Here is a 23,478-nt window from a genome sequence, read left to right as displayed (position 1 = left end):
TTCTGAGTTTTGTATTTTGTGGAAATTGCAAATTTATATATAAAACGAAAAATATCACAAACTAATTCTATAATTCGTAAAGTGACAGTCTATTTTTATTTATAAAATTCGCATTTTCGCTAATGGTTCTTGATTTATATGACTTATACCAGGGGTGACGAACCTATGGCACTTAACATGCCATACGATTTAGATTTATCATCTGTCTTTCTCAATCATCCTTTCGGTTTATCATCCGATCATCCTTTTTTTAAATCAGCTTCTTTACATTTATTCTAATTAAAGCATATTCATTTAATTTCTTTAAATATCGTTATTCAAACTAAAACTTTGGCGCACATAAACATCTTTAAATCTAAGTATGCTTACTATATGGCACGCGGGCTGAAAAAGGTTCTCTACCCCTGCCTTATACTGTATTCGTTTAACCAATTAAAATTATGACAAACTTTTCTTTCGTAACTTCACCATAATTGAGCATCATAAGCATACATGTTATTACTAATGTCAATGTAAATCATTTTTCCTATAACAATGTATATAACATAATATTATATAATTACAACTGAATATTAAACAGTAAATAAATAAAATAGGCTTTAATATTATTTAGTTATGCTTTCTTCCCTATAGCAGTTGATTTTCTACTTTATCATTCACTGTCAGACTATTTTGTTTTCTGATGCCCACCGATGACAATAAAGAAGATAAAACCACTAAAACACAGGTAGTTGGTCGGGGGTTCGTATCCAACCAACATGCTAGGAGTTTTCCTGTTTTCTTCACAGGTCCAACACATAAATTAGGGCCATTTTCCCATAAAAATTCGTTTCGGGAGGCATTTTTCCCCTTGGCAGATTTCTCGTGTTTCGTTCCCATACCCCGTCAAACAAACCAAAAAATATAGTAAAGAAATAATTTTTGACGATCTCAGATTTATTCACAAGAGTTAGTAGATATTTGAAGTGAATTTGTTAATTAAATATACAAAACTATGTAAAGAAATCATAACTTTATAAATTCTGACGTTACAATGAACTTATGAATGAATTATAAATGAATATAAAAATTGGCAAACTCATTGTAATCAGATAAAATTTGTAAACTATTTGTAAATTGTATGTAGGGAAATGACACGTCAGATAAGAATGTCCAGAGATTACAAATATGAAAGTACAAATTACAGCAACTCATCAAATATGAATAATAAAATGACACATGCAGTTTAAATAAATCCTTATATTACATTTAAAAGTTGAGAATATTTCGTACGATAGTACAATATTCATCTTTTTAGTAAAAAGAGTGTAAATGTTTTTATGTATTTAAAATAAGCTATTAATGTAATGCAGAAGTTTAATCAAACCATTCATTCTTCTCCAAAAGAAAACGAAAAAAAATGTACAGCACAAAATTTTTTTAGTTGTCAATTTGATTTTGTCCACATTAAATCTTTCAATCGAGGATATTTTCTTGGGAAAAGTATAAAAAAAAATAATTTTTTAAAGTTATTCAATCAGCAAATTTGTTTGCTGAAAAGTGATACTTTTTTCCCCATTATCACGGGGAGACAATTATTGTAAAATAATATCATAATCTAATAGAAATGCTTGACTAATACTGAATTAATACTGTTTACTGTGGTAATAGTTTTATACAAAAAAAAAAAAAAACCTTAGTTTCAGAAATCTCAAATTGATTTCTTGCAAGACTAGTTAATACTTGGTGATAATTTACTAAGCTGTATTTAAAAAGATAAACTCAATTCGGATTACAATCAATTAGCAAATTTACTTAACGTTTAGATATTTCAAGCGATTCGTGATGATATTTTTTAAATTTATATTCAATCATTAGATTTTCGTTGGGAGTTCGTGTTTTACGAATATATATTTACATACTTTAAATTTAATTATGAATTTTAAAAAAAATATTTATTAGTAGTAGCATTTTTATAGGAATATGTTAAGTAAAAAATGTAAAATTTACAAAATTATTATTATATACAGCCATAAAAAAAATATCTTGTACGTTTAGTCTTCGGAAAAATTATATATTTATAAGTTTAACTTCCTTTAAAACTGCTTAATATGTCAGATACACAACTAAGTATTTTGCGTTTAACCTAAATTAAACATCAGAAAATTTAAATAAATAAATTATATATATATATATATATATAATTTTACATACACACACACACACACAAATGAAAATTTTATTATTCTATATATATCTAAATACTGTACGCGATTTTTTATAAATAAAAATAAGTATAATAAAACATTAATATCAGATAAAACCATAAAATGGATATTCTAGTTTCTAATCACGCTTTATAAATATATATATATTAACTATAATTATAAAATGTGGGACATCAAATCCACTCCATTTTCATTTTATATTTATTCCGAATAAATAATAAATGCAAAATAATTTAAATATAATATACATACATAAAAAAATATATAAGAACAGCATTTGATAGAATTATACAACTGTTCAACATTATTCTATCTGCTATTATTTAATAATATTTTTAATTGTATTAATTGTAAATCTATTTCTTCGAATTTTTTTTTCATAAATAGTTCAAGGAGCAACTTAAACTCGGTGAATAATTCAAGGAGCAACTTATACTCTGAATAATTCAAGGAGCAGAAGGATATATTTATTATTTTTTTAACAGGTAATTTACATGAGTAAAATAATTTTGCCCGCATTAATATTTTACCCGAAAAACAAATCTATTTTGCACGGTCTATTTAATAACTATAAAACTATATAGATATAAACAGATTTAATAATACGTGAATGAATTAGAAAAAATATATTTATTTATTTGATTTGAAGCAACTAGATAGACTTATATGCGTTGTCAATTGCTTCAAAATCTAATCGGATAAAATATAAAAATTATATATATTTTTGAAATTTATTATGTATTATATAAAATGTAGAATTTAAACTATTATAAACTCCGTGACAAAATGATTAGAGTAATAAATTTCTGTTTGCTCAAATATAATTTTCAGAAAACTAATATTAAATTATTAGTAACTGAAGAATGTATTAATTTAGTAAATGTTTTTTTTTTTATGATTTTCACAACAATTTTTTTTGTTATATTATGAAAATGATATAAATAAAAACAAACAAATACTTAAATATAAATTTCATAATATTTGATAGTAACTAAAAATTATAATTTAACTTTCTGTATGATTTCATAAAATCTCGAAATTATAAAACGAAAATTTAATAAATAAAATGAATTAAAACGTTGAAATCTCTCCCAAACTTTGTAAATTTACTAGGAGAAATTTTCCATTATTGTTATCTGAATTAAATTTATCAAAACGGTATCTCGAGGTATCTATCTGTTACAGGTATCAAACTTCACTTTGGCATATATCCAACGTTTCTTTAAACATTTTCATTAAATTCAAAGTCGTGTTATGTGCGATTATGATCTACAAAATAGAGATTAACGTTATAAAGGCTAACATTAATCTCACGTTCAAGGAAAGAGGACAGATATTTTTTTTAAAGCAGTTATTGTTATCTTCCGATAATCATTAATCAATGCCCGGAATAAAAGATGTTCGGTAGCATAATTATTACGCTTTTTTTTTAATTACAAAAAAATCAGTATTAAAAACATGCTGCTTTATATGTTAATGCAGACATTTATATTAGCCTCGCTTATGTAGGTTTAACTGTTTATCAAAGCTTTCCAACAGAACAGCATTATTTTGCATATTCTATATGGAAATTCTGAAATCCATTAATATTCATGAAGTTTAATCAGAATTTTTTTTTCCTTACCAGAAAATTTGGAGTTTATTTCTGATAGATCGTCTCCGGAAGAATCGTAGGAAATCATGGTCCCATCGTATTTGAAGATAGCCCTAAAAAGAAATCCCAATAAAATATTTTTAAAATTATTATAATTAATAGATATTTTTATAAAGAATCTCTCTATATAATTATATATATATATATAGGCTATATAGTTTACTAAATTTGTGTAAAGATATTCGCCACACAATTATTAAGGGAGGGGGGAAATCATCAAACCGGATGCGTTAAATATCTCTCTTGGGAAATAAATGGACAATTTTTCAATACTAATTTCATATCGACCAATGAGGTTGCAGTTTACATAATTTTTTCACGTATTGATTTAAGGCTCGACTCAGAATGACAAATGGCTCTACATTGATTTCCTATGAAATGTTTTATCGAATTATCTTATTCAGGAATTTTATTTCGAAGCCTTAAAAATTTATTTTCGAATTAAATCGGCATCATAATAATCATTTATCGCGTAATGGATCAATAATTAGCCTCGTTCTGTCTTTTCGATTGTAATTTTATCATCGAAATTAATTAAAGCGATACGTTTAGAACACCATAAAACTGTTTCTAATGTTGATTAAGTGAAAGGTGCCCGGCTCCATAAAACCTACAACGAATTAGCGCGGGTTGTGACGTCATGCAAATTAATGACTAAATTTGTATTTTTTTCCCCTCTAATTTTTTTATAATTATTCAGCTTTTTAGGCATTATAATAAACAATTATTTTTTTTTCTGTAATATTTTAGGATTTAAAAAAAATTTAAATCCGGATCAGGAAGTGAATATAAAGATATAGAACAAATCATATGACAAATACTGGAAGTTGGAGGTGTAAAATATTCAGGAAAAAGAAGAAAATTCTCCGAAAACGACTCAAAAGCGGATGCATTTGATAGAAGTCGAGTTTATATGTCAAACAGAACTCGTTTCGTTAGAATGAAAATTTTTTAAACGATTTTTCTTTGTGAAAGAAAAAAAAATTATGTAGAACAGAATAACAATCGTTATTATTCCAGTATTAAAGTTCAACTAGTTGAACTTCAGACTTTTTTTTAAAAAATACATTTATAAATAATAATCTTCAAGAAATTATGTGTGTCTTAGATTAAACATCGTATCTCGTTAAATAATAATCGGTTCGTCTCTATTTAATAAAAGGTGATAAGAACAGAGGGATGAAATGTTTAAATTCTTTCTAAAAATGCTACAAAATGGGATTTAAATGCAACCAAATGGATTTTCCGTTCAACGCCGTCTGCCCGATCCAGACGTTAAGAGAATTTATTGATTTTTATCCGACACTTTATTCGTTCCACAAAATAAATCTTAAATCACATCATAAGTCTCTTCTCCGACTGTAATAATTAAATTGGAAAAGACAGAACAACAGTTATATAAATGATGTGTCTCGGAAACAATCGCGATGAATTAAAAAAATATGGTAACGATAAAGAAACGAGGATAACACGTTTTGTATTAAATATAAACCACTTACCAGTTAGTTTTTGTCAAATCTGATCTGACATCTTCGTAGGCAGCGTATAAGGCATCTTTGTCTACGGCAGTGGCCATTTCTAATATGCACCAGTCACGGTTAATCACCGGAGCTCCCTTAACACGATGCTACTCGACGGTCGCTACTGCTCTCTTTCGTAGTGCGCGAAACGCCCGTGGACATTCGGAACGTGCGTCGTCTGCGACAAGTTGCCAGGGTCGCTTCACCTTTAAAACTCGAATCTAGTATTGAGGTGAAGCGTCCCATCCGGATGCATTTGCTTCGCTCCACGACATAGACGCAATCACAATGGTATTTTTTAATTATCCCGGTCATTTTTAAATCATTTAATTGGATTTAATAATTTTAATAGAAAATTGAAATTTTGCCACTAGACGGCATTTCTTAAGCGCACAATGAAAGACGTATATTACGAAATAAATAAATAAATATAACCATAGACTAATAAGAGATTTTAAGTAAGAAGTAATTATAAAAATTAGAAAGTATTATTAATTTAATACACTTGGAAACGAGGACAATCGTTACACTTCATTCGTTAATTTATGTGGTAATTGGTTAATTTACATCTTGAAACGTTAAAGAAAATCTAACTGATTAAAATTATTTATTATAAAACGAATAAATGAAAATGTTTCGTGTTTATTTGTTTTAATGATGTTGTTTATCCGAAAGTTTTGACGGAAAAATTAATTACGAATAAATTTTCATTAATTATGCTTAATTATGAAATAAAATTACGAGATATTAATGTACATATGATTCTTAAATAGATAATTTACTATTAAAACAATTGTTAACACTTTATAAGGCACTGGAAAACATGTTTTTTTTTTTTTGCATTTTATTTGTTACGAATAATGGAAAACTCTCTCTCAGTTCAAACTATCATCGCCCTCTGGTGAACTGTATGTAAATTACTTAGCAATTTTTAGTTGAAATGGTACTTCCTGTTATGGGGGAGGAGTTCAATTTCAATGGACGTCCGTTTTATTTTATTAAATTTTACAGTTTATACATTTTATTATTCATAAAGTGATAAAGATTTTGAGAGTTTTGTTGGACGTCCAAAGAGGGGAGGGGTTGCGGAAACTTGGATAAACTGAGACAATGGGGGGATTAAAAATTTCAAGAAAAATGCGGACGTAATTTATGGACAGCCCCTTACTAAATAGTCCCGAGATTTAGTACTAAAACTAAAACTCGGGAATGTGACTGAAACAACGTTATTACTAAGCGCTTTGCTTACTTCGCTAGTAATAGATTTCGCTTATCAACTGAATGATTTTCTTTAATAAAATGGCTGTCTGTAGTTGATAGTTACGAGCATTATCAAACATTTATGTGTGATTAATTTCGTGAAAATGAGAATATATAAAGTTAAATGTACTACTGAGACTGACAGTAAATAATCTTTTTGTATTCATATTATCCTTATTTTAATCTATTGATCAATTAGCAGTTTTTCATCTTGATTCGAATTAAACAATGTAAAGAAGTCTTCATTTAATTAATAAAGTTAATTCATTATAAAATAAATTACTATAATTTGCAGATAGTATAGCTTTAACGGATATAAGTTACAAATGATTCACTTTTTCTCGGTATTTTGATCTTTTAATACCACGTGAATTTGTAAGCTGGGTGCTGCCTTATTGAATGATACAAAACAGCGAGAGTGAACAAAGCTATTTTCGTTAGTCAGTGATGGATCAACGTACAGGAGCAAGAAACACGTGCTTGGTCCTCCGAAAGTTTTAAGCTTCAAAAAGAGATACAGTAGAACTCCTATAACACTGTTGCTAATTTCGTGTTATATGAATTCCATATTGTATGAGTCACTTAAATTTTACAAATACGTGAGCCGTTCACAGCCCGGCACACGTATTTGTAAAATCTAAGTGACTCGTACAACATGGAATTCACATAACACGGAATTATCAACATTGTTATAGGGCGGTCTACTGTACAGTACCTTCTGCGAACCTCACACACAGATACCATAGTGTTGACCAATGAGCGCGTTGTCTGTTAAAGCGGCTTTAATACAACTGGATAAGCAAACCAATGACATAATTCGTTTCAAATAAAACAGGTTATGTTACTGCTTTGTTTATCCAGCTGTATTAAAGCCGCTTTATCAGGCAACGCGCTCAGCCTGCGTATTCCAGTACCAATGTTATCAAATATGAAAGTTTCCCTCTAGATCTAGAGAGAAACTTTCGTATTTGACAATTGTTTGAACAATTTATGAGTAATTGTTTCAGCAATTGTTTGAGGAAAAAACATTTAGTCAGAGGAGCAGAGGAAAATATAGAAATGTTGAAAATTTATTTGAAGGAAATTCTAATGGATAGAAATTACTAGGGAATCTTTGAAGGGAATAGAAAATATTATGGTATCTGTGAACATATAAAACCTGTTTAAAATATGTAACTTGAATAAAATTTACAATTTTGCTAGAATCTTTGTTGTAGAATTAAACCTGCTTATGGTAGTTAAATCTGCTAAAAAGTATTGTAATTCCAAGTAAACTTGAAAAGATGAAACCTTAGGAATATCTAACTTTTGAATTTGAAAAACATTTGATGCCTATTTCATGCATGTATTTTGATTACCAGTTTAGAAATTTAGTGGATAAGGCACATCTTTATCTGTAGAAACAGTAAATAAGATAAAGATAATGCTTTCGACTTTGTTATGAATTTAGCAACGCAGGTTAGGATGAGGTCGCTTGAAAATTTTGACGTTTTAATGAAGTTGTCAATGCTTAGTCCAAAGAATGCTCTCTTCCAGAAAGACTAGTTCCTTTAGCAGTGAAGTTTAATCACATTGGTATTAAAACCCCTATTCTTTTCTATTGATTTACCACCGGGTAAATCAATAGAGAAAGGAGTTAAAAGAACGATCTAAGCATAAAATTTGATAAATCTCACTTATAATTAAGTTTATTATCATATAGTGTAAAATTACAAAAATGTATAGAAGTTATATTGAAATTTCCCGTGCAAAAAATTAGTCGGCTAGTTAATTAATAAGTATTTTCGTTTATATTATATATCAAAATTTGTAAAATATTTTAAGTTAAAAAAAAGGAAGGGTCTGAAAATTATTTTAAAATGAAAAGGTATAATCATATAATAATATTAAAGAAAAAATAGCTTTTTAATTCATTTATTAAGATTGTTAATCATCATATTATGAGTTATTCCTAAGGGAAAAAAATTCCTACTAACTTTGCCAGGCCATTTTTATATCGACTCTATATAATACGATCACTTGCTTTTTCTAGAGAGAAAACGTGGCAGTTACAGCCAATTACTGTGATGATTCATTCCTACTTCTAAGCGCATGTGTTTGAATCATTCTTGTGTATTGTCAACAGTAAAGATGAATAGCAATAGAAAAAAGAAAAGCTTTCTGTTACGTTCCAAATTGCAATTTCAAAGCCATACGGGAGCCCAATATCAGTTTTAGTCTATTCTCACATGAAAAACATAATTATTCAGAAATCAGAATTCGGAGAAGCTCATAAATATAACAGAATAGATTCGACTGCTATGAATTGGCAAAAAAGTTTATAAATTGTCCAGCTTTATACGAACAAGTTATGCTATCAATTTTTAAGGATCTTTCCTTAAAGTTTAAAATGCCGGTAATTTTGTGTGAGACAGTGCCGTATTTAAGCATTTCGAGGCCCTAAGCTGAACTCCGTGTCAGGCCCCTTACATTGTTAGAAGTCAATCATAAAAATAAAAGAATTAACATAAAGATATTATTTTTTATTTTGTGTAGTATTTAAAGTATATTTTGTTGGTTTGTAAAAAATTATTACTACAAAATTTGACTGCAATTTTCTTTTTGTATAAAATTTTTAAGGCTCCTTGATACTCGAGGCCCTAAACAAAAAGGTAACATAGCTTACTTGTAAACACGGCCCGGATGGGACAGATGTCAAAGCTAATGTTTTTAACACAAAGAACATAAGTATATAGAACGATCTCGCTCATTTGTTTCTATAGGCCTAATACCACATGTAATGACCTGTCCCGCTAGCAATAATAATTGGTTGGTGCTGGATTTCAAAGATTTTTGTAAAAAGTTAGTTTTTTGGTGTTTTGCGTTTGCCTTGTTGACTTAGTTTGTTGGTGTTTAGCTTTGACATCTGTCCCATCCGGGCCATGTTTACAAGTAAGCTATGTTACCTTTTTGTTTAGGGCCTCGAGTATCAAGGAGCCTTAAAAATTTTCTACAAAAAGAAAATTGAAGTCAATAAGGTAAGCATGCGGACGATAGAGAGCGGTAATTACTAGGTACCATTTGAATTTTGGTAAAGACTTTTTTTTAAGAAAGAAGAAAAGAGACGGAAGCTTAAGGATCTCAAATTTTGTAAGTCACTCTTTTTTGTATCAATACATAGGAAATCGGCAACTACCACCTTTGTTTTTCTGTTCTCGCTGCTATTAGGATATAATGAGTCGAAGGTAGAAGTGAAATGAAAAAAAATGGAATGCTACCAACCGCTCTATCTTGGTTTTTTTTTTTCAAATATATTACAGTGAATGATTCGCCTCCTTGTTTTGGGCTCTATTTACTTATGCTTTAAATTTAAGTCTTTGACCTAATTTTTCGTTAAGGTTTTCGCGAGTGATGTGACTGTTGTTATAATCACGTATTTTTTGTTCATATATCAAAAATTCCCATTTTGTTTTGTACGGCCTGAGGTTATTGTTATTGCAAAAATTTGATTAAAAACACAAAAAATTAAACATTTGTCAGATTTTATATCGGATGAATTTTCGTGATTCTTTTATTTTCCCGGCGTACACTTTTCTCAATTGGAACCGTTGAGTCTGTTGAATGCACCAACTGTCAAGTATCACTTCGTAAAACTTCTTATAGAAATTAATTTAAATGAAAAATTTTTTGTAATTTTTTAAAAGCAATGGGAAAAATATTCCCATATTGTATTTATAATAACGACAGATCATACTCTTCGTTTTTCACAAAAATTTGGTAATTATATACTGTACTGTAATTACCAAAATATGTTTGTACTTTGATCACGCTTACGTATTTATTGTGAAAAAATATTTTTTACATCTATGTGTTTATATTTTTATCATTGTGATAGTTTAAAATGTTAAATTAATAGTTTTATATTTCAAGTAATTCGTAAATTAATCGAGTTCCAGAGTATAAAAATGGCGGAAAGCATGCTCGCATGCATGCTTATTTGTTTATACTTGTTTTTTTTGTAGATTGTAATTTCTTTATATATTTGAAGAGGAATATTTCACATCGAACGTCTTGTGTAAGATATGTTAAAGCATTCATAAATTACAAATTTAAATTCTTTAAAAGTACATTCGTTTTGTCTAAATAGTGTACGCTTATACGTCAAATTGACGTCATTTTCGCACTTTCTCGTAAGACAACAGGAAGAATGACGTCAAATTGACGTAATAGTTGTACTGTTCAGACAAAACGAATGCATGCATAAATTTAAGCTAAAAAATTTTTTTTGGTCGATATTATAGAACACAATAATAATAATGTGCAATATTATTACCGAGAGGGGAAACCTTTGTTTAAAATATATCTTGCCAATAAAATAAGCCAAGGTTCCTAACTTTAAAATCAGTTTTATATGTTAAATATAAAGATGTATGAAGTTTCAAAAACTATGAAATTATTATTGAACAGAAGCTATTCAATCTCAATTCTTTTGATAATAATTTGGTGGAAAATTCGTACTATCTGAATACCAACTATGAAAGTTTGAATTTTCTAAACTGTTTGATTCCTGTGAAATTAAATTATTAAACATATTATATAATAATAATAATGAGCAACCAAAATTAAAAAATCATCAGTTGATAAAAATAAAATGAACAATATTCCATATCTGGCTAGCATAAAAGAAAATTTGGAGAACAAATTACTTATATACTGACTTTTGCTCTTAAACAAGTTATAATTGTTCTAAAATACTTTACTATAGGGATATTGTTATTTTTATTCATTTGAAGAATTTCTTATTCTAATTATCAAAAAAAAGGCTTCAATTTTAATGTTTATACCATGTTGCATAGCATAAATGGCTACTGCTTTACCCAGAATATTTCATAAAAATATTTAAGATATGATTAATATATTAAACTTGATGATAATCCTAGAATAGTTTTACTAAAAGGCATCCTAGAGGATAACTGTTTTTGGACTTTAAAAAAATTCCCCTCTATTTTTTAGTAAATTACTGTTAAAATTAAGTAACTTTCTAATAAAAAGTAAAATACATCTGGATACGAGTCCAATTTTGCTTGCCATGTCCAATCACCAGGAACAACTATTTCCATTGCAGAGACAACCTTTCTTTAGAGGCTATGCCTCTGCACAAATATGTAAAACAGTTAAAAATGTCCACAGGTGACAATCCCAACACAATTAAAAATATAATATTTCTTTGTAGAAAAGGGCTGGCAGAATTACTAAGTAACTTTCATTATTGTATTTTTTAATCTCACAAAAAAAAGAAACCATTGATTTCTTTAAATTTATTTATTTATTTTTACTTCATATCTTAGGATGATAAATTGTTCTAAAACATATTTTAAATTTTTTTCTCTGATAAGTTTATTTTAGAAAATGTTCCATGTAAATAAATATGATGATTTGCTAAAATATAATAACATATTTGACATATAAATCTGATTTTAAAGTTAGGAACCTTAGCTTATTCTATTGGCAAGATCATCTTTTACCAAGATGTTTTCTTTTAATGAGATTTTTCCCCTCTATATATAATTTACAGTATTATTTTTGTAAAAAATTTTCTGTAGCATAAAATATATAAGGCATAAATGTAATTTTGAAATAATTTATAAAAACTTCTTATTTTAAGAAAAGAGCAATATCAATAATAGTAAACTAACAGGGAGAAAATTGTAATGAATTTCACAATAATGCTAGAAAATATATACATATGATGTTCACTTTAAATTTTATAATTGTCTTCTTTGATTTATTTAGAAACATGTCTTTTAATGCATATTTTCCATATTTGATTACTGTTATTTTTATTTAATAACCTATTGTTTAAATTAAACATACTTTCTTATTAAAAAAATTTTCAAATAGAAATGAACAAACACTACTATGAATGATAAAAAGATAATTTAGGTACATTTCTGATATCAGTTGATCTAACTAATCAATATCAGAAATGCTTATTCATCATCTAGTATTTATTTGAAGCATTTTAAGATTTTTATATGTAGTAAATTTTGCCTAGCATTATTTTTAATAAATACTATATCTATATATTGTTACATAACTAGACTGCATCATAACAATGGTAAAGAAACAATTTTATAAGTATTGTATTAAAAAAGTAATAAATCACAAGTCAGTTTTCTAAAACTGATTTTGTGATTATTTTATTATTTTTAATATACAGACTATTATTTTTATTATTGCCTTTTAATAAATAAAGTGATATGATACTAATCACTGATAAAAAGAATTGTTAATACAAATGATAAAACTATGAAATTGATAATTTGTAATTTAAACTGTCAAATATTTTCATTGCTTTATTTTCTTTTTTATAAAAATTTTATGGAAAGCTTTTTCAAATTTAATATAGCCCCATATTAAATTCAGCTCTTAAACAAACAATAGTTTTCTGATTTCTATGAAGTAACAGAACTGAAGAGTTATTGTCTAATAATAACTTTCACATAATGTAAAGGGACCTGATCCTGAAATGTAAAAAGAAGGATGGATGCTGAGAGTTTCGACATGACAATTTGATGACATATGAGTTGTGATTGATTCTCATCTACTATCCTCAGTTTTCTAGCTTTCTGACATCATCAGTGACAGATTTTACAAATAAACAATGAATGTTTCACTTATCCATATACTGTACTCTTTCTTTACAAACTAATGATCTAAAGTGATAGTGACAATGAACAATTAATTATAGTTCAGAGTGTAGCTTTGTTTGTTTTAACCATTTTATTTTATTTTGTTTTAACTCAGATACTTGGCAAAAACCGTCAACTCTGTTTTTTATAACTGATCCACACAATTAGATATTAGAATTTTTACACTATTATATATGAGATTCTTTGTTGACTTACATTTTATGCAATGAATATTGGCTATTTTTGCATATAATTATGAAATAATCCAAAAGTGGAACATTTTTCAAATGGTTTAAAAATCAGGACAGCAAATTAAACAGTAGGACTATCCTGCCTAATTTGGGACATCTGGTTACTTTACATCACAAATTGTTAAATTTATACAGATAAGTCTGTTATAGCATGTTTCTTAAGCCATATATTGTAAATCCTGCATTTTATTTTTTAAGTTAGAAATTATAACAAAAGTAAAATAAGATTCTTACAGAATATGATTAATACCACTGAATTAAATTAAATTTTAAGATATTTATTCTGCAAACATGAACATTGTTTTCAAAATTAAAAAGTGATTTTTATCAATATAATTTATATATATTAATACAACAGGTTAAATAAAGTTAGAACTTTAATTTTAAAAATTATCTTTAATCAATAATATATGTTTTCTAAATAACATGAAACAAAGTGAACAAATTTTCTTTTTCTTAATTTTTGCAGAAAGAAAGACTTTTTTTGAAAAATTATAATCATGGCTTCAAGTTCAAGGTTTATAGTAAGTTGTATTTATAAGTAAGGCTTTGTTAACTATCAGAAATGAATGCTAGATGTATGACTAAAAATATGATGAAAATATAAAAATATGTGCAGCTTTGAATACTTACTAAGGAAAACATGATAAAATATTGATAAAGTAATATCCATATAGTTGTACAGAAAATGCTTTTAGAACACCATTTAAAAAAGGCAAATCTTTTCAAACTATTTTTAAAAAACAAGAGCACTTGAAACACATTTTTTTAACCTTCATTTATGGGCTAGTCTACTGTTCTTCAAATGTCCATGTATTTTGAAAATCTTGTAAATAATAGACAAGTGTCTTCTTGCTTCCATTTGAACTAACAACACTATTCAAAATTTGTGTTGAACTCATGTTGTTCATTGCATTTAGTGAATCTAGTGAAAAATGTTTTGAATAGTGTTCTTGTTGGTGTGAATGGCAACAAGAAGACCCCTTTGTATATTGTTTACAGGAGTCTTAAATAATGTTTTTAATTATGTTCCTAAGTTTGTTTTAGTAAACAGGCTAAGCTACTCTTGAAGCACATTGACTAGTTTACAAAAAGATTTTAAAAACATTTTTAAACATGTTTTAAATGCTGCTATTTTTTATGTTTTATTTTATATCCTATTAATTTTTTTAAAAATTAATGCCATTTGGTTCTGTAATGTATAGAATGTATTGATACAGCAATAGTAAATGGTATATAGTAAAAAATAATAGATAAGCTCTGTTATTCATTTTAGTTTTGAAATTTCAATTACTTTAGTTATTAAAAAAATAAATCATGAAATTTGGTTTGTTACAGAGAAAAATGAAAAGTTTAGCAATAGTTGCAATTGGAGGAGGTATTGCTTTTTCTGGAATTTCCTTATATAGAGGTAATTCCAAATTTTATAGTGACATTGCTTTGCCTATGATACATGAAGTTTTAGAACCAGAGACTGCACACAGATTTGGAGTAGTTACAGCTGGTGCTGGACTAATACCTAAATCTAAAGTTTGTGATTCTCAAATTCTGGTGAGTAGTTTATTATTTTATTTATTTTATTCTTTAAAACCTAATGAATTATATATGTATGTGTATTTCTTTTCAGGAGACATCATTTTGGGGATTAAAAATTAAAAATCCAATTGGTTTAGCTGCTGGATTTGATAAAAATTGTGAAGCAGTTCCAGGCATATTTAAAGCAGGCTTTGGATTTGTAGAAATTGGATCTGTCACACCACTTCCTCAGCCAGGAAATCCAAAGCCAAGGGTTTTTCGCTTAAAAAATGATTTAGGAATTATTAATAAGTAAGGAATTTTCTTGTAGTTGATATTCTCAAATGGATTGACTAATTTTATATAATACTCATGCTTTCTTTTTTCAAGAAGTATTAACTTGTTTCCTGGTTTCCAAGTAATCTGAATAGGGAAAATAATAACTCCTTGCCATGCATTCACCAAATAAAAAAATACAGTCCATATTAAACTAGGTATGATTTAACATTTTGAGGATAGAAAGTCAATATTTCTTGTAAAATTTTCCAAAATAAAAATCATTAATCTAAGGAGCTACTTTTTTTTATTGATATGTATGACATGGAGTTCTCATTTTTCTATTTAGAAGATAAAATTCTTATCCTGACTATATATAAAAATTAATCTGAGTGTTAATTGAAATTTAACTTACAGATTAACTGATAAGCATTCATATGTATAAATATTTAGCATATAACAAGATATTCTAATATTTGAATTTCCAAATTTTAATAATTTTCAGCAAAATTATCATCTGTATTTAAGAAAATCAAGAATTTAGAATAAATAAATGTAGATGTATTATCATCTGTTAATTTTAATAATTAATAAAAAATAAATTATAAAATTAATTTGGATGTACTTTATAAAAAAAATATGAATATTTAAAATATCAAGTAACACATTATTTTATTCTGAACAGAATATGCATTTATTGAATCTTTGTATCAATCTGATTGTATATGTTTTTTTTATTTACAAGTAAAAACATTTCCATCAATTTGTTGTAAAGAAACAGTGAAAAACATCTCTCATATATAAAATATAAGATCAATTAACAAAATTAAAAATTTAAGCTATTCCTTAAAATCCTTAAACTATATAAATCTCATCAAAATTCTTATAAATACTTCTATTTGGAAATTTAAAACAAGAAAGCCAATATAACAATTTTAATATACTGTATATATTTCCAATATAACATTTTGCAGTTTGTTTCCACAGCCTAACACCTAACAATGTTTTTATAATTACAAAAATAAACAAACAAAATATTTTTATATTCTACAACTTCATGCAACATTTATTCTACAACTTTCTTGTGACATTCAAATATACAACATTTACAGATGAAAAGATAAACAAATAAACTACTGTATTATTCATGTAAAATGATTAACTTTTGACAATTTTAACAGTAACAAATACTGTACATTTTCAGTAGTTTAGTGTGTTAAACATGTAGATACAATAGTATGATTAACACTTAAAATTTAAAGAAATTATAAATAGAATTTTTAAATTTTAATTGTAATTTTTACTATATTTTATAAATATAGATAAAATAATTTATCCTATTGTTGAAATAATGAAAATATTCATTGTTATAGCTATGGCTTTAATAATGAAGGACAAGATTATGTATATAACAGATTGCAAAAAATAAAAGAAAACCAACCCAATCTTATTATTGGTGTCAACTTAGGCAGAAATAAAGATAGTGCTTCTGCCATTGATGATTACAAAAAAGGAGTTTTAAAATTTGGAGAATTAGCAGATTATTTAGTTATTAACATTTCCAGTCCAAATACTCCAGGACTTCGATCCTTACAGAAACGTAAACTACTTGAAGAATTATTGGATAATGTAAGCATATTCTCTATTATAAAAAATTAAGAGATTTTAAATCATAAATTAGAGTAAGTCTTAATTCCTCAATAGGACATACTCCATTATTTTTCTTCTTTTCTATTGCACATCAGTACAATTTGTCTAACAGTACAGTAGTGTATTGTTAGACAAATATAAAAAAAACAAAACTTATTTGTAAGTAAGTAAAGTATTTTGCATATTTGAAAATTAATTTTACAGAAATAGAAGTGAAATATTTATCAGTATAGTATTAACTAAATCAATGGTTACTTGTAATTGATTTTAATTATTTTTCATATTGTAGAGGGGTAATAGTTAATTCAGACTTTTCACTTATTGCATATTGTATGTATTTATAATAGGCTGACATTTAAATTTTGTTTTGTGATCTGTCTGGAACTTTTGTATCATCTACCTCAATATTATTTATTTTTAAATACATATAAAATATAGGGGCCAGAGTCTTAACTACTTTTGTAATACTGAACCTTCTGTATTATCAAAAGTAATTAAGGCCTGTGTCCCAGATCTAGTGTTTAAATTCACATTTATTATTGAATGCAGAAAATTAAATTGATGATGGCAGTTATCAGCTTTTTGTACTTCTACTTCAAAAGATTACAAATATTAAGTATTATTTTACATAACAAATAAATATCAATGATCATTTTCTAAGATATCCAGATACAATCATTTTGATTACTGATTAATTAAATGAAAATTTTTTGATCATCACTCACTTTACTGTTTTAGTTCTTGGCATAAAATCTTAATATTTTAGGATTAATTACATCTAATTTTAGAAAATTAAAATTGTTATGGAAAAATGTTTGTGGATACAATAGTTACTAATGATAGGCTTAACTTTGGACAGTGAAACTTTGCATGATCATTCAAAAACAGTTTCAATAAAAATGCAAAGTTTTGTTAGAGTTCTTTGTCAAAACACTGAAAGTTATAGGAATTTGCTTTATGTTAAAATTGTATACTTATTTTATACCACACATTACTGTACTGTACTGTACATACCAATTTTTAATTAACATAATTTTTATGTAAAGTGAAATATTGAAAACATTACAATGAAAATTCTTTTTTGAATGCAAAAATAAAATATTAGTACATTTTTTTACAAATAACATTTTTGGCAAAGTTTCAAATATATTTTTAGTGAATTATATAAAAAAAATAAGTCAGCATGTTTTTTTATTTTACACTACTTGAATTTTATCCTTTAGAATTATTTCAAGTTCTCTCAAGTCTCATTTCCAGAAAACATAAAAATTCTTTGTTCTATATCCACTACTATAAACTGCAAATAGAATTTTAAATACAGGAGATGGAATAAAGATGGACAAACAATATAAATGAACAAAACTGACAATGAAAAACAATGTTAAATCGGATAGAAAATAATCCCAATAATGATTTTTATCTTTATCTATAAATTTATATTTCTCCTACCTATTTAAATTTTGACACTCTTCTCAGCATTATACAGGCCATGTTTTTTTTCCATCAGAAAACAGAAAATACTTGTTTTCTGGTGGAAAAAAAAATTGAAGTTTTACTTGTGTTATTCTAACTTTCATTAATTTATACAACAGACATTAAATTTTTTCCTTCTTTCCTTTAACAGGTATTAGAAGTAAGAAACAAACTTTTTAAAAAAACACCTCTTCTGGTAAAAATTTCCCCAGATACAACATATTCAGAAAGAGAAGATATTGCTAAAGCTGTGAAAAGAAAAGGGGTAAACAAATTTTGTGAATTATTATTTTTATAAAATTTAAATATGTACTGTACTTACTTGAATAAAATTTCATTAGAAAGAAGTTGATGGATTGATTGTAAGTAACACAACTATTAGTAGACCAGACAATCTTATTGATTTGGTTGAAAATGATGGTGGTCTGAGTGGCAAACCCTTAACAAATATGTCAACAGAAGCCATCAGAGATATGTTTGTACTTACTGAAGGTAAGATTAATTAAAATTTAAAAAACAGCAGCAGGTAAATAACTTAACTTTTATTTTTAACAGGAAAAATGTTAATTATTGGAGTGGGAGGTGTTTTTACTGGCAGAGATGCCTATGAAAAAATTAAAGCAGGTGCTTCCCTCATTCAGTTATACACAGCACTTGTGTATAAGGGTCCACCTGTTGTTACAGAAATTAAGAAGGAATTGGAAGATTTATTGAGGTAAATGTTGTCATACTTCTTTTTTTATAGGATTTAACTTAATTTAAAATTCAAAAATATTTCCCACAGGGCAGATGGATATGCAAATATAATAGAAGCTGTTGGAGCTGACATAAAATGGGGAGAGAGAAATTTGCCTACATAATTTATTTTTATTTATTTGTAAATATTGTAAACATTTGATAAGCTGTTTTATATAAAAGAATATTCTCATATTTGTAATTATAAAAAGTTTAGTTGTTATTGTTGTGTATACTAATTTTTAAAAGTTATTTTATACAAACAAATAAAATTTAAGCAATTTAGCTATTTTTCAATGCAGTTTTCTCATTTCTCTTTTCCAATTTAATCTATGTAGTACCATACATTATTAATTAAATAATTATATAATTTTTATGAATATTAGATGACTTCTGGTGCATACTATAATATCTACAGTAAAGTAAATTTGAAATAACATAAGTATTTGAGAGTAGTTTAAAAATGCAGGTTGTCAATTAAATGAAAAATACTTGGAAAATTTTATCAAGAACTGTTTTTTTTTTTATGACAAATAATTAAAATACCATTACTGTGAGCATATTTCTTTTTTTATAATAGATGAATGTTTTATTCTAATTAGAAAATTTTATCAATTTAGCATAAACTGCAATATAATTTATTTGCTTTGTATAAAATTCCAAAACAATATTATTTGAAACTTTGAAATTAATTGAAATAAAATTCAATCAGATAAAAATGAAATATTCTGTCTACTTGATAAAAGTTCAATCCCAGCAACAAATTAAAATGCTGCATTATTTTGAAAACATATACAATATACAGTATTACATCAATAAATGTAGCAAAATTAAAAATTAATAAAATCTACTTTTAACATTTAACTTATGTACTAATGAAAAAAATTTGATAAATATAAAATTCAAAATCTTTTCCTAATTTGATAACAATGTTGTAAATATTTAATTTAAAATCTTGATAAAAATCAGCAATTTTCAATAATTTTAAAAACAAGTTGATGATACATATATTGTTATAAGAAAATATATGTGTGTATATAAAAATTAAATATGAATATTTAAATTAATAACGTTCATGCACATCTCTTTCTTAAATTTCCTTTTTATTCTGTCAACAATTAAAACAATGGTGTAAGTATAGCTTTAAGATTAACGGTATGAGAATACAAACCCCCTTCACTATGAAAATTAAAACCCTATTTTACGTAACTCATTGTGAATGGTTGAATTAAGTGTAAACTTTAACTAAATCATAAGGCTACGGTTACTGTTGATGTGAATTCTGATGAAATCTTGATCTGACGAGTTCGTCCAAACAAACAAATACCTGTTTTCCAATCAGAGTGTTTACTTTGGCAGCAAAGGGCATGTCAGAACACGCACAATGTAGTCAGAACCATTCGAGTGTTCAAACGAGTTTGATTTTTTGTGTGTTCTGATGTTAAATTTCGAGTGTTTTGGCTTTTTCAACATGGATATTGATAAATTGATTAGTCTTGTGTTCGAGAATAGGTGTTTGTGGGACATGAAAGATAAAAACTATCACAACAGAGATATTTCTTGGCAGAGATAGCTCTCATTCTGAAATACTCAAAACTTTTGTGGGTTGTTCTACAAATCTTGATATAACATTTGGAACTCTCCCTTATTGTCTCTTGTGGAAAATAAGTGGTTAATCAATGGACTTTCAAGAAAATAAAACTCATCAAGTTTGTTCATTTTGCTGGGAGGCAGAAACATACTGACTGTCAGAAAATGCACAGTGTACCCACCTTGTTCTGATGAGGATTTCAGACATATTCGTCAGAACAAGATTTTGTCAGAATTCGCATCCACAGTAACCGTACCTTAACGTTAACATTAATAAAGCTTGGAGTTTGCAAACTTTGTTTACAAAGTCCAGGTTTTTATGCTATTTATGTGATTTAAAACAAGAAACAATCATATTGGTTATGGAATTTCCACTGATGAATCTCTCTCTGGTTTAATGGACAAATCCCTCACTTTTGTTTTCTGATATAAAACATCTAACATGTATGCTTCGTCCATATATACATCCATAAACTGGACAGCTTTATCATCAGTCGTCATGCAAACATCAATCTATTTCATTGCAACCACTATATTAAAATATATATGAATTTTATTTTTTAAAGTGCATTATTGGCTGCCCTGGGAATTTGATTGCCTGCATGCATGCACACACACACTGCTCACCTACCAGAATCGGCCGTGATTCTGACACATCTTGACAAAGATGCCCCATTACCTTTATGAATGCACTGTGGACAATATACACCGAATACATGCCAACATCTACAAGTCTTTTAGGCTGAACATGAGCATATATTCCTGGAAAAGCTGGAGAACTCTCTTATTTACATCAGGTCCATCAGACCCTATCAATAAATTTATGAGGCAGTTAGCATTAACTTCACACTACGTCGGTATTCTTTTTCTTCAAATAATGGACTGATACAAAACTAGTGCCAGAACGTCGGAGGCCGGATAGCCAAGCAATCAAGGTGGCAGCCTACGGCTCTGGGGGACCCAGGTTAGAATCTGAACGGGGCGAAATAACCCCAGGAATTTTTCGGGGTGGTCTGTCTGGATATGTTGGGCCCCATCCCTCACCACCCAGTTGCCCCTTTTTTTAAAACACTTTCTGCCCTGTGGGCACTAAGAGGGCCTCTTTTAGCAGGCTCATTATGGGTTCGGCCAAGCCCAGACCCAACATATCCAAATGGATATGTTCGGGTCCACCCCCGAAAAATTCCTGGGGATTTCTCAATCCGTCCGGGTTCCCCAGAGCAGTAGGCTGCCACCTTGACTGCTCGGCCATCCGGCCTACTGGTCGCCCCATTGTCGGCCTGATAAAAGAGGGTCTCTTAGTGCCCAAAGGGCAAAGAGAGTTTTAAAAAAGTGCCAGAGCGTCTTAAAGCCTTTACGCTTGTGATAAAGAGAAGACTTTGATCTTGATTCCACTAAGTAATAAGTTTCCTAATTATTTCTGAAGCATTTTTCTTCATTTTTTCAGTGAACTTCGCAGATTTACATGNTTTGTGTTTTTGGAGAGTGTTGAGTTAAATTAAAATAAAAACAATGTCGACAAAAAAGTTTAGTAGTGTAATATGGAAATATTTTACGATAGTAAACGACGAATTGTGCTATTGCTACCTATCTTTAAAATTTCATATAAGAAATGAAATTCATTAAGATAAAAGATCCGTTAAAGATCCGGGTACGGATCTTTTTTTTCCGCTGGAAATCCGCGGATACGGATACGGTTACGGATATCCGGCACATCACTACTCATGACGTACCCTGTGTACCAAATTTAAACTTTCAACTCCTAACCGTTTGGACTCTGCGTATATTATTATCAACCCATTTCGATTATATTATAAGACTAGCTGTTACTCGCGACTTCGCCCGCGGAGGTTTTGCAAACAAACCCTATTTATATTGAATATTTCAACAACCATAGTAATTGTTTTGTAACACCTACCCAGTGCCGGCCCGAGGCAAGTTTTAGGATGGAGCGAGATCCTATTATGGCGCCCCCCTTAGCTGTCCCTAATTTATACCCTTTAATTTTCTTTACCACTGAAGCGCCCCCTAGGACTTAGCGCCTGGAGCGGCTGCTCCGTTTGCCCTATGGTAGGGCCGGCTCTGCTTTATAGTAAATTATATAATTATCTATCTATACAACCCATTGAACGCGTGTCAGTTTGTCCGTTCGACCGACCGTCCGCGTAACGGTATGCCAAAACGGGCACTAGATGCGCCCTAGCCATGATTTTAAATTAACAATAAATTATTATTATTTGTAATACAAATTTATTATTGATACGAATTTATTATTTTTACCACGGAATGGTATAAATAATTATTATATGCCTTGCCTTGCCTTATTATATGCATAGATTAACCTCGCGCCGCATGTTTACAACATCCCGTGACTTACAAGTCAGTGAACGTCGCGCATTGACTCACGGGAAATTTGTTGAAAAAATGGCAGATACATTTAAAATCGAGGTTTACAACCGAAGGTAAATAAACAAATGAAACTATTTTAAAGTTTTTTAGAATGTTTAATAGATAGAAATATAGATCCGTATGACGCGATTGGGACTTTAACAGAGCTGTAGAACATATTGATGGGAACAAAAAAGTTAAAGGAAACGTGCCTCATGGGAATTTGTAAAGAACGCCCACTAAGGGACGTTCCGAGCTACTACTATTTTGATTTTTTATTACTAAAAC

At 28.1% G+C, this 23,478-nt stretch overlaps 2 protein-coding genes across 2 annotated transcripts in view; one reads left to right on the top strand and one right to left on the bottom strand.

Moving 5' to 3' along the window:
• LOC111623579 (coactosin-like protein) overlaps window positions 1-5,582 on the bottom strand; it is a 35,189-nt gene extending 29,607 nt beyond the window's left edge. The window contains exons 1-2 of the mRNA XM_023366206.1: window positions 5,361-5,582; window positions 3,832-3,914 (exon numbers count right to left, since the gene is read on the bottom strand). Coding sequence (XP_023221974.1) covers window positions 3,832-3,914; window positions 5,361-5,437 — 160 coding nt within the window. The 5' untranslated portion in view covers window positions 5,438-5,582. The remainder of the gene's footprint in view (window positions 1-3,831; window positions 3,915-5,360) is intronic.
• A 4,998-nt stretch (window positions 5,583-10,580) lies between these two features.
• On the top strand, window positions 10,581-19,422 carry LOC111623594 (dihydroorotate dehydrogenase (quinone), mitochondrial-like). The gene is made up of 9 exons (XM_023366221.1): window positions 10,581-10,695; window positions 14,033-14,087; window positions 14,902-15,114; window positions 15,191-15,390; window positions 16,728-16,983; window positions 18,629-18,742; window positions 18,819-18,969; window positions 19,033-19,192; window positions 19,262-19,422. The coding sequence occupies exons 2-9, from the start codon at window positions 14,064-14,066 to the stop codon at window positions 19,335-19,337; spliced, it is 1,194 nt and encodes a 397-aa protein (XP_023221989.1). The 5' UTR covers window positions 10,581-10,695; window positions 14,033-14,063; the 3' UTR covers window positions 19,338-19,422.
• The last annotated feature ends 4,056 nt before the right edge of the window (window positions 19,423-23,478 follow it).

Source organism: Centruroides sculpturatus, unplaced genomic scaffold, assembly GCF_000671375.1.
Source record: "Centruroides sculpturatus isolate CEXI.00-Female unplaced genomic scaffold, Cexi_2.0 scaffold16, whole genome shotgun sequence".
Taxonomy (NCBI): domain Eukaryota; kingdom Metazoa; phylum Arthropoda; class Arachnida; order Scorpiones; family Buthidae; genus Centruroides; species Centruroides sculpturatus.
The sequence above is the reverse complement of the archived record's forward strand: the minus strand, read 5'-3'. Positions and strand labels throughout refer to the sequence as shown.

What these genes read in the sequence shown, in the direction of transcription:
- LOC111623594 (XM_023366221.1), top strand. Translation starts at nt 14,064, where the DNA reads ATGGCTTCAAGTTCAAGGTTTATA. An exon ending in CTTCAAGTTCAAGGTTTATA is followed by an intron (nt 14,088 to 14,901) that starts GTAAGTTGTATT and finishes GGTTTGTTACAG; the next exon opens with AGAAAAATGAAAAGTTTAGC. An exon ending in AAGCTGTGAAAAGAAAAGGG is followed by an intron (nt 18,743 to 18,818) that starts GTAAACAAATTT and finishes AAATTTCATTAG; the next exon opens with AAAGAAGTTGATGGATTGAT.